The 12,525-nt window shown below is 44.5% G+C and overlaps 1 protein-coding gene across 1 annotated transcript in view; it reads right to left on the reverse strand.

The window, feature by feature from the left end:
* The window catches only part of LOC126335842 (brachyurin-like), a 52,185-nt gene that overhangs the window by 854 nt on the left and 38,806 nt on the right, over nt 1-12,525 (reverse strand). Inside the window, exon 6 of the mRNA XM_049999311.1 lies at nt 11,146-11,288. Coding sequence (XP_049855268.1) covers nt 11,146-11,288 — 143 coding nt within the window. The remainder of the gene's footprint in view (nt 1-11,145; nt 11,289-12,525) is intronic.

Genomic DNA, 12,525 nt, shown 5'->3' on the forward strand with positions numbered 1-12,525 from the left:
GCGAAAGCACTGCACTGCACTTGGTGAGAAATTTAGACCGCTAAGTTTGGCTAGTAAGATGTCGAAGTCGACAGTATCAAATGCTTTGCTGAAATCTAAGAAGCAAATGATAGTCGCTTCTTGTCTGTCCATGGCAAGTTAAAGGTCGTCTTTCGCCTTTATCAGTGCGGATGTTGTGCTTCGATGTTTACGGAAATCTGATTGGTATTCATCTAGTAGGTTGTTAGTAGTTTGGTAGTTGGTAAGCTCGTCACGGACTATATATTCTAAGGCCTTTGATAGTGCAGGAAGGCTTGGGTATTCAAATACAGAGATACGTAAAGCGGTTAGAACACAGCATTGCGGTCGGCAACGCCCATGTAAGACAAAAAGTATCTGTCGCAGTTGTCAGACCGGTTACTGCCTCTGAAATGGCAGGTCATTAAGATATTAGTGAGTGTGAACGTGGTGTTGAAGTCGGCACACGAGCGATGGGACAGAGCATCTCCGAGATAGCGATGAAGAGAGGATTTTCCCGTATGTCCATTTCACCCTGAATATCATGAACACGGTAAAACATCAAATCTCCGACATGCTGCGGCCGCAAGAACGGGACCAATCACGACTGAAGAGAATCACTCAACGTGACAGAAGTACAACCCTTCCGCAAACTGATGCAGATTTCGACGCTGGGCCATCAGCAAGTGTTAGCGTGCGAACCATTCAACGAAACATCGTCGACACGGGCTTACGGAGCCGAAGGCCCACTCGTGTAGCCTTGGCGACCGCCCGACACAAAGCTTTACGCACCGCCTGGGCAAGTCAGCACCGGCATTGGACTGTTGATGACTGGAAACATGTTACCTGGTTAGACGAGTCTGGTTTCAAATTGTATCGAGCAGATGGATGTGTACGGGTATGGAGACAACCTCATGAATCCATGTCACCTGCATGTCAGGAGGGGAGTGTTTAAGCTGGCGGAGGCTTTGCAAAGCTGTGAGGCGTGTGTGGTTGGAGTGATATGGGGCCCTTTATACGTCTAGATACCGTTCTGACAGGTGACAAGTACGTAGGAGACGAGGTACTGGCGGAATTAAAGCTGTGAGGACGAGGCGTGAGTCGTGCTTGGGTAGCTCACTTGGTAGAGCACTTACCCGCGAAAGGCAAAGGTCCCGAGTTCGAGTCTCTGTGAAGCGCACAGTTTTAATGTGCAAGGAAGTTTCACATAAGCATCCTTTTTGATCATCTGGATTCATTCATGCCCATTGTGTATTCCGACGGACTTGGGCAAATTCCAGCAGGACAATGCGACACCCCACTTAAGCAGAATTACTACAGAGTGGTTCCAGGAACACTCTTCTGAGTTTAAACACTTCCACTGGCCGCCAAACTCCTCAGACGTGAACATTATTGAGCATATCTGGGACGTCTTGCAACTTGGTGTTCAGAAGAGATCTCCACCCCCTCGTACTCTTACGGATTTATGGATAGTGCCGCCGGACTCATGGTGTCAATTCCCTCCAGCGCTAGTTGAGATATTAGTCGAGTCCATGTTAGGTCTTGATGCCGCACTTCTTCGTGGTCGCGGGGGCTCTACACGATACTAAGCAGATGTACCAGTTTCTTTTGCTCTTCATTGTATCTACAACAACGGTTGCCGAATTTGACATTTCGTCATGGTACTAGATAACGAATTGGTTTGAACGTTTCTTGAATGTCGACCATGTCCATTTTGTGACGTGTACTACACGTGTTCCGTAGGGGAAACTCAAAGAATTTCGCAGAGTGACAAGGAAGTCGCAGATGCGTCACATACTAGCTTTTCTGCAAGACGAGCCGGAGAAATGTGTCGTACACATTGGACTGTGCAGACAGTGTAGGTGAAGAGTACAGTGAAGGCCAGACGTTCTTAATAAATGAAAGTGATACAGATGCAGGTCTCTAGTCGTGTAGATCATCCTCCTTGTGGAAAAGGGAATCAGAAGTCCCGTCTCCAGTGAAACATAGTAAAGGAAAATCTTTGCCCAAGTAGCAGGTACTAATCATACTTATGTACATGGAAGAAGTATAGTACAGTATTGTAAAAAAGAGAAAAATATATGAATTGGTTTAGAGTAAGACCCTGTAGCGCACAAGAAAAAACACAGACATTCAAGGGAGGACATGGCGCACTTGTTACAAAAACTAGTGTTTGTGCGTTTCAAGGATGCTCGATACAGGGTACAGGATGCGCATGATGGTAACCTACTACGTTTTGCATGTCAGACTGCGTGCGACATAGATTTCAGTGATTTCAAAGGAAGCAGTGGCACAACTTTAAACTGTACTGCAAGTAAGGCAAGTAAGGCAATAAAATTTCAAACAAAGCATTAACTTGAAGATGCACGGAAAACTCAAGAATCAGCCCGAAAATCTGTAGATGACAGAAAAAGCTTATCCCATCATTCAGTAAGAAATTTGTTTGAACTCCGACCAATCTGTATTTGAAGAAGAAACGCATATGAAGGGAAACCTGGAAGTTAATGGTAGGAAGAAATCAACTAACGTCAGTGCCTTAACGCATTCGTACACCGGGTGATCAAAAAGTCAGTATAAATTTGAAAACGGAATAAATCACGGAATAATGTAGATAGAGAGGTACAAATTGACGCATATGCTTGGAATGACATGGGGTTTTATTAGAACTAACAAAATACAAACGTTCAAAAAATGTCCGTGAGAGGGCGCTTCATCTGATCAGAATAGCAATAATTAGCATAACAAAGTAAGACAAAGCAAAGATGATGTTCTTTACAGAAAATGCTCAATATGTCCACCATCATTCCTCAACAACAACTGTAGTCGAGGAATAATGCTGTGAACAGCACTGTAAAGCATGTCCGGAGCTATGCTGAGGCATTGGCGTCGGATGTTGTCTTTCAGCATCCCTAGAAATGTCGGTCGATCACGATACACTTGCGACTTCAGGTAACCCCAAAGCCAATAATCGCATGGACTACGGTCTGGGGACCTGGGAGGCCAAGCATGACGAAAGTGGCGACTGAGCACACGATCATCACCAAACGACGCGCGTAAGAGATCTTTCACGCGTCTAGCAGTATTTTTTTTTTTTTTTGTTCTAATAAAACCCCGTGTCATTCCAAGCATGTGTGTTAATTTTTCCTCTCTATCTACATTATTTCGTGCTTTATTAAGTTTTCAAATTTATACTGACTTTTTGGTCACCCGGTATAATTATGCAGATCGTTAATTTGGATGGCAAGTTGGCTGGAAAGTTATTTATTGTTCTGCAAAAAGTTGGAGGTGCTCGCCATCGTGTGCGCTACCCTGGAAGGGCAATAGGAAATATTCATCACAGCAAGCAAGAGTGGAAAAACGGGCTAACAGAACTACAACTACGCTATGAGCATGGCTTTTAGTCAATAACTGGTAAAAGTTAAATTACTTTTACTTGATTCCTGGTCTGCGTATAAAATTCATACTCCTTTAGAGCAAAATCTTCCTCCAAGTGCGTGACTCTGCAGTTCGTACCACCTGGAACCACTAGACAGATTCAGCCTCTGGATGTTTGTTTTTAGTGCGTCTGTAAAACGTGTTATCGCACTATCTGCAGCTACGCCTTAACGAATAGCTAGTTTCACGATAAACACCACAGACTGTTTCCCATTAGTTTGTGCACCAACACAATCCATCAGTTCTCATCATCCCGTTACACCAATATGATTCTACACTCATGCTCATAAATGATGGATAATGCTGATACATGGTGGTCGGTTTGCGGAATTAAATCACCTCGGTGTATGACCATGCGGTGCATCTAACCTGCGGGCGTCGCACGGTGGCGCTGGCAGAAGTCCACATACGCAGAGGTGTGTTGGTGCATGTCAGAATACGGTGCAGCAAGTAAGTGTGCAGACGTTTCCAGACGTGCATACAACTGGCCCCTGGTCACAGGAGAGCCCATAAAGCCTGGTGTAAAGAACACAGTACCTGGTCATTGGACCAGTGGTCCCAGGTTACGTTCACGAACGAAAAAAATGGCTCTGAGCACTATGGGACTTAACATCTAAGGTCATCAGTCCCCTAGAACTTAGAACTACTTAAACATAACGAACTTAATGACATCACACACATTCATGCCCATGGCAGGATTCGAACATGTGGCCGTAGCGGTCGCGCTGTTCCATACTGTAGCGTCTAGAACCGCTGGTCCACTCCGGCCGGCTCACGGACTAGTCCAGGTATAGTCTTCTCGCCGGGTTTTCATCTGGAATGAACCAGTAACCAAATACCAACGCCTTAATGTCTTTGAAACGGAGTTGGGATTATGATTTGTGCACATAGAAAATAGTTCAAATGGCTCTGAGCACTATGGGACTTAACTTCTGAGGTCATCAGTCCCCTAGAACTTAGAATTACGTAAACCTAACGCTAAGGGCATCACACACATCCATGCCCGAGGCAGGATTCTAACCTGTGACCGTGGTGGTCGCGCGGTTTCAGACTGTAGCCCTTAGAACCGCTTGCACACACACCACTGCATGTCTAGCACAGAGGAACTGTAACAGGTCAGGTTTATCGGGACATTATTTTGCACCAGTATGTCCGCCTTTTCAGGGATGCAGTGGGTCCTACCTTCCTCCTGATGGGTGATAACTCACTGTCCCGCCGAGGTGCCATCGTGGAGGAGTACCTTGAAACAGAAGATATCAGGCGAGTGGAGTGGCTTGCCTGTCCTCCAGACGTAAACCCCATCGCGCACGTGTGGGATGCGCTCGGTCAACGTATCGCTGCACGTCCTTAAACGCCTACGACTCTTCAGGAACTGCGACAGGTACTGGTGCAAGAATGTGACGCTATATCCCAGCAGCTGCTCAAACATCTGATCCAGAGTATGCCAACCCGTTGTGCGGCCTGTGTACGTGTGCTTGGTGACCATATCCAATATTTATGTAGGGGTACACGCGCAGGAAACAGTGGCGTTTTGTAGCACATGTGTTTCTGGACGGTTTTCTCAACTTTTCACCAATACCGCGGACATACAGATCTGTGTCGTGTGTGTTCCGTATGTGCCTAGGCTATTAGCGCCAGTTATGTGCAGTGCCACGTTGTGTCGCACCACATTCTACAATTATCCGTAATTTATGACCATGAGTGTTCATGCATTCCTTAAGAGCGGGTACCTAGTTGAACGTCCTGCCCGATTTGCAACGCCTAAGAAGTTTGCTTTCGATCTTGATGGCGTGAACCTTTGTGATCACTGTAGCGCGCCATTTTTCATTCGGTGTTCGTGGTGCAAGTTAATGGTTTGTTTTGAACATTTCCTGAAGGTCGTCGATGTCCATTTTGCGAAGTGCAAGACATACTTCCCGTAGAAGGTTGATCTCTGGACCTCTTGGACACTCGTTTTCTGGCTCCCTACTGGTACACATGGTGAGTAATTTGTTGCTAATATTTTTCTGTCATAATTACTAACGGAACCCTTTCAAATGGACCTTTATAAAGTCTGAAATTGCGACCTCGGACTCAAAAGCCCCGATCGCCGTGCGCGTGTAACGTTCCTTTCGTCAGTACTTCGAATCTTCCGTGGTGCCGCGCGGAATCACGCCCGCGACCACAGCTAGAATCCTCCACGTACTACTTCGCATATTTAGGCGAACAACGTTTATTGACGGACACGGGATGCTTCCCTTCGCTGCTACACGCATAAAGTCAGTTTAAATCGGCGCCACGAGTCTCCCTTCTACTCGCTGGACACGGCTAAACTCACAGCATTAGTGTCAGTAGTTAATAGACTTTCAAGTATCTGACTACTTTCACGTAAGATTCCGAGATCTGACCGCTGCATTGGAATTTCTTCACCGCTAACAGTTCGGTCTGCCGTCTCCAGCTGTCTATTAGCATTTCCCATCAATTACTATGACGATAACAAACAGAAACACATTTCCAATCAGTAGCAAAGAATTAGACAAAAACTCTTCTCTCATACTTCCACGAGAGTAAATATAACTTATTTGTTCTATTATACCTTACCAAATGGCGTCATTCGGTGAACGCTAATTTTATTTATTTATTTTGTTTGTTTAACCTGATCCGATTAGGGCATCAGGCCATCTCTTAAATCGGACCTTGATTTTACACATACAGTATCTATTACATCTTAGCTACCTTAGAAATATCTATTTTAATGTGACAAATAGTATTACAATGACCTGAGTCGGAAGCGGCAGAGTGAATAAATTATACTGACTACGAACTAAAGATGTTGATATCTGTAGCGCTGCAGCTGATGCCACTAATAGTGATAATGACGATGGTAATAATCTTAGTAGTAATAGTAGTACTAACAATAATTGTGACATTAATAACACTAAAGACAGTTGTTGAAGTCTTCTCGGGCCTCCACCTAGTCAAGGCCTCGTTCTGCGTTCTGCAGGCGTCGCGAACGGGTGGACCCTCTGTTTCAGTCCGCTGCATTCGCCGGTTTCGCATGGGAGCGTTATTGTCATATTTTTGTTAGGGCTGCATCTCACGCGGTGCTAAGTTGGAACCCGCTATCTCGGTTGACAAGGTTATCATGGACCCGTACCTCCACAGCCCCTTTAAATATCAAATCCCATAAACCGTTCGCCCTGCATAGCAGCTTTGTTTGTTCGAAATCAAACATACGGTTTTCGTTGAGACTGTCTTCCGCCAATGCAGATTTATCCTTTTGGCGAAAGCGATCGCTCCTTGCGTATTCTGAGCAGTGCTGCGGTATACTTCGCTGCGTCTGGTCGATCTACTGTTTGCCACACTCGCACCTGATTCTGTAGACTCCATGTGTCTGTAGTCTTATTTTATTGTTGACCCCCAACATATTCGCGATTTTGCCCGATGAGCGAAAGAGGGTTTCAATATTGCTCTTTTCTTATCCTGTAAATCTTTAGCTTGGGCGGCCCAGCGTACGGAAGGACCACCAAGCTCTTAGTATCTTATCTTTTCTTCCTGCTCCGCTGGAAAGCGCGTCTTATCTGCGTCTTAGGATAGCTGTTCCCGCGAAAGGTTTTTCTCTCAGGTGCTGCAGTTCGGAGGCAGGCTATCCCTGCCGCACATGTCTCATGCTCTGCGCACCAAAGTTGTGAACACGGATTTGCATTGTGCTGGACGGTAGCAGATATAAGAGGAATTTATAGGTGTGCTGAATACATGCTTTCTGATACAGCGATTTCTGGGAAAAGGAAATTTAAGGAGACTGTGTCGGCTAAGAATAAAGGAAAATGAGGAAGATCAGGTTGGAAAGAGGGGTATACAAAGATAACGAATGCATTCAGGGCAAGCGTGTTCCTTATTGTTGCTGCAGCAGATGGGTCTCTGCCGGTCTTCTGAAGCTGGAGATGTTATTTAGATCTCTAATGTAATGCGAGGGGCTGCTCCAGAGAGGAGTTCGTGCCACTGAGAAGATCTTTGATAAGGCCGCTAAAGGGTGGAGTTACAAAACGATTTTCGTTTTTTGGGAATTGGTATTCCTGCCGTATATTTCGGAGGATTGAAGTCTATGAGAGATATGAAGGACGCTGTTCATTGATAAGACGGTAGAGAAGACAGAAGGTACGGAAATCTCTGTGTTTTTGCGCGCGCAGTCAAGATAGCTGTGCATATGATGGTGAAATGTGATCGAGGAGTCGAGCATCACGGACATACCGAACACTGGCATTCGTACCTCAGTGCCAGGCACCGTGAGTTTTCCTCAGAAAGACGTTGCGGGATAACATCGCTGTAATCAATAATAAGAACCATAAATATTTGTACAGCTTTCTTCCAGCAAGCTAAAGGCTCCAGTCTCTGATACGCAACATCTCTGTCTGTCGAGAATCACATGCCCACTAAACCGCAACAGTAGCTGAGAAAAACAGGCAAGTGCCAAAGTACATTTCCACGCACCCGTATGTGAACGTAATTCCGAATCGTTTGTATGCTTGAAATGTAACCCATTTGATCAGGATGATTCACTCTCACCCAACTTAGGAAGTACAGTACACAACGAAAAGACCATCTCCTCCTGAAAGGCCGTGGACCGGGATCAACCGAAGCTACACACAACAACAAAAAAAGAGGATAACGTACACTCAGTAGGTTAGGTAACGATGCGCTACTGATCGATATGCCAGGCACCCCTCTATCCAATCAACGAGCCAGAGTGCGTGGGACTGACGGAACCTGCTGCGCGATGCCGGCCGCAGCGCTCTCATCGTACATTATGTGATCAAAAGTATGCGGACACCTGACTGAAGGTGACTTATTAGTTCGTGGTGCCCTCCATCGGTAATGCAGGAATTCGATATAGTGTTTTCCCACCGTTAGCCTTGATGACAGCTTCCATCTCGCAGGCATGCGTTCAATAAGGTGCTTGAAGGTGTCTTGGGGAACGGCAGCCCATTCTTCACGGAGTGCTGCACTGAGGAGAGGTATCGATGTCGCTCGATGAGGCTTGTCACGAAGTCGGCGTTCCAAAACATCCCAAAGGTATTCTATAGGATTCAGGTCAGCCCATTACAGTGATGTTATTGTTGTTTAACCACTCCGCCGCAGACCGTGCAATAAGAACAGGTGATCGATGGTTTTCAAAGATGCAATCGCCATCCCCGAATTGCTCTTCAACAGTGGGAAGCAAGAAGGTGCTTAAAACAACAGTGTAGGACTGTGCTGTGATAGTGCCACGCAAAACAACAAGGGATGCAAGGCGCCGTCATGAAAAACAACACCACACCGTAACACTACCGCCCCCGAATTTTATCGTTCGCATTACACACGCTGGCAGATGAGGTTCACCGGGCATTCGCCATACCCCACACCCTGCCATCGGATCGCCACATTGTTTACCGTGATTCGACACTCCACACAACGTTTTTTCACAGTTCAGTCGCTCAATGTTTACGCTTCTTACACCAAGCGAGGCATCATTTGGCATTTACCGGCGTGATGTGTCTTATGAGCAGCCGCTCGACCATGACATCCAAGTTTTCTCATCTCCGCCTAACTGTCATAGTACTTGCAGTGGATCCTGATGCAGTTTGGATTTCCTGTTTGATGATCTGGGTAGATGTCTTTCTATTACACATTACGACCCTTTTCAACCGTCGGCTGTCCCTGTCAGTCAACGAGGTCGGCCTGTTCGCTTTTGTGCTGTACGTGTCCCTTCACGTTTGGACTTCACTATCACATCGGAAACATCGGACCTAGGGACGTTTTGGAGTGTGGAAATCTGGCGCACAGACGTATGACACAAGTGACACCCAATCACTCGACCACCTTCGAAGTCCGTGAGTTCCACTGAGGGCCCCATTCTGTTCTCTCACGATGTCTAATGACTAATGAGGTCGCTGATATAGAGTAACTGATAGCAGGTAGCAGCACAATGCACCTAATATGAAAAACGTATGTTTTTCGGGGTGTCCGGATACTTTTGATCACATAGTGTACATACGCTGTACTCACTAGCGAAATCAGGTGCAGCTGATTTGTTTTCCAACCTAAGTCGTTTATGATCATGTGAATACTACATATAAAGCGAAACTGTTACATCTGCACCATACTCCGTACAAAACTGTAAGAATTCGCGCAACTTTTAGTTGAATCTACAGAGCAAGATGTCTTGAAGTCGTCATTATTTGCTGTACCGTCCTCACCTCCTGTCCCTGCGTCTACTAGTAAAATAGATTTTGAAATTTGCTTTTTCTGAAAGGGGAGGGGGAACTGATATATATCCATGGGAGAAACCCGTGATTGATACAACGTGTTTTGAATTTTGTTGCCAGGCGGGAGAACATATCTCGATGCCGTAGAGAATTGATCAAACCTGAAATAAAATCAGCTGGGACGGGAGCTTCAGTGTGGCTACCGCATCACTGTTCTTAGTCTTTGCAACGTTTGCAACGCGACCAGGGCTCATTAGAATTATTGAAAATCAAAAGAAAAATTCCACACCGGACTGATCATTATATGCTGCATCATCAAAGAAATATGGTAAAACATTAGGAAAAATCGCATAATACTCGTATATCAGAAGCGTTTAAAACAGCGACATGGAATGTAAGAGGTCTAAGACACAAAAAACAGAACTGAAACAAGAACAAGGCAAAGCTGAAGTCGATATTGCTGCCATCACTGAAATGGTGTACAAATGGTGGCTCGCTATGATTTACATGTGTTCGTTGCAAGTCATTTATTTTGACGGGGAAGGTTTCTCATTACTTCTCTAAATTGGTACTTAAAACATGCGCTCTGGAGAAATTACCGACAGTACATAAAGGATATTTCTGTAACTAACATGGTGAATTCCTGAAATTGTTCAAAACTGCGAAGCAATATTTTCTGAGACCTGGTATTACGAAAAAGGGTTAATACTTTTCTGTGCAGAAAACTTGTTTACCTTTCTTATTGACCGACATATTGAAGCAATTTTTATTCATTCAATAGAAACTAATTTTCATCTGCACGGAAGTTGGATTGAAACAGGAATCTAAAAATAAATATATATGCAATAAAAATTAAATTCTTCTCATCTTTTAGAATTTCCATTAATAAAAATATGATGGCCGGTCAGTCAATATTCGTTCATATACACTGAAGTCAGCTCTTGTACTTCTTCTACGGACTTGCTCAGTTATAAGAAATTGATGAACATTTCGGTAGGCTTTGATCGACCCACTTACAGAATATACTTCTACAGCGAAGGCCTTAACTCGCTTCAAGATTGGAGGACTAACATTGGGAGAATAGCTTGTGTTGTACCTGACCCTTTCTAACATATTTTGATTTGCGTTATAGTATATAGACGAAACACACTACAGGAAAGTGCGCTTATAATGTCAGTTGAAGCAAATGGTCTGTCAAACCTTCAATTGCCACATTCGGTATGTGGTTCGATCATAAAGCTGATCCAAACTGTTACTCTATCTGCAGCGCTTTATTACCTAAACCTTTTGCTGAAGATGGTTTTGGTAAAGTATAAATAAGAATTAATGTTGATGTCGACTACTCAGAATAATTCCTATGCTACAAAGTAATATTACTTATGAACTTGCTGTTATGTGATAGTATTTAGCCAACGATGAATCTGGTTGCGTCACTGTCTTAACTAGGAACGCCACTAAAAGGCCAAAATTCTATCAATGTAGGACTTACATTGCATGGTAGCTGACCCTGTGTTCCCATAGCGCATATGGCATTGTCGTCCACGAGGTCGCTACCGTGGATATTTTGACAGTCAGCGTTTGTCCAGATCTTCACATTGATGTACTTCAGGTACGAAGTAATCGCCCACGCATCTGTAACAAAGACAGAATCGTGTACATACTGGAAAGACACGCAACTGATGAAGCTTAGAGATTGTTATGGAACTGCTATACGAGAAAACGGCATCCAGGAACTTCAATAGCGCAGTCTTAAAACTACATAGATGAGCCAAATCATTATGACGGCAGACTAACGCTACCACAATCCATGCCGCCTGGTGCTGTTGCATACATCAACTATATCGCATATTTCTAATAATTAGTCACATGGATGGCTTTGTCATTTTCTTGGATAATAACTGTTACCTTGCAAGTCTGCCAATTTTTTGACATATCAATAGATGTTGATGATCTTGTATTCCACTACACTGAAAGGAATCTCTCTCATTATATCCCCATTCTCTCAGGTTAGTATTGCACCGCGTAACGCCATTTCTCAAGTTATTAAGCGCTCTCTATGTCGAGAACGGTGGATCATAAACAGCAGCAAGGCTTTGTTAACGTCTACTTAATACAGTTTTGTCATACATTTACTCGCTGTATTTTAGGTAGCTCGTCTAAAAGTTTTGTCATTTGTATAAAGCTTAATCGGCACTTCAGTCTACTCGTACCTTATTTGGTAACCGTATAACTGGTGCCTGTGGCCATCAGCCTGTTTGCTCCTTTCGTACTGAGTTCTACGTTGTCTACTGATTGTGGGTGCAGCTATGCATGACTAGAAGAGGAATGCAGATAAGAAGAGCAGAAATTAGAAGTTAGTCATTATTCTGGTAGCGTCCAGAGATCGTGTTGCCACACTAAAGTCGGCAATGCGCGTCGATGTCACAAACCTTAGCGATCACTCGCTGCAGTCTTCAACGACGTATGGGAGGCGCTCCTCAAGACCACGCTTCCCTTCTCAGTACAGCAACGCCCTCACACTGAGGTCAATATAGTGTCGTGCTCGGCACAGTTCGAGACCTCAGCTTTAGGAATCAACAACACCGAGTAGGACAGTGTTCGTGAAGCTTCAGATGGACATACACCTTTATCAATGTTGAACATTGCACTCAAAGAGAACAGTTTTGTTAATTAGTGCCTCAAGTAATGCTTCGCTAGCCCATGACATCTGTAAATTATTCATTGAACTAATATTTCGTTTGTTCTAGTACTATGAGCCTTTTCACACAGTTGTGGCCGGACGACACGGCTGTAAATGGGGAATACACTGACGTAAGTGATTCTGACAAAATGCTGACTGGGCCCGGAGCTTGGGAAGAGCATCTCGGAA

This window comes from Schistocerca gregaria, chromosome 2, assembly GCF_023897955.1.
Source record: "Schistocerca gregaria isolate iqSchGreg1 chromosome 2, iqSchGreg1.2, whole genome shotgun sequence".
NCBI classification, from domain to species: domain Eukaryota; kingdom Metazoa; phylum Arthropoda; class Insecta; order Orthoptera; family Acrididae; genus Schistocerca; species Schistocerca gregaria.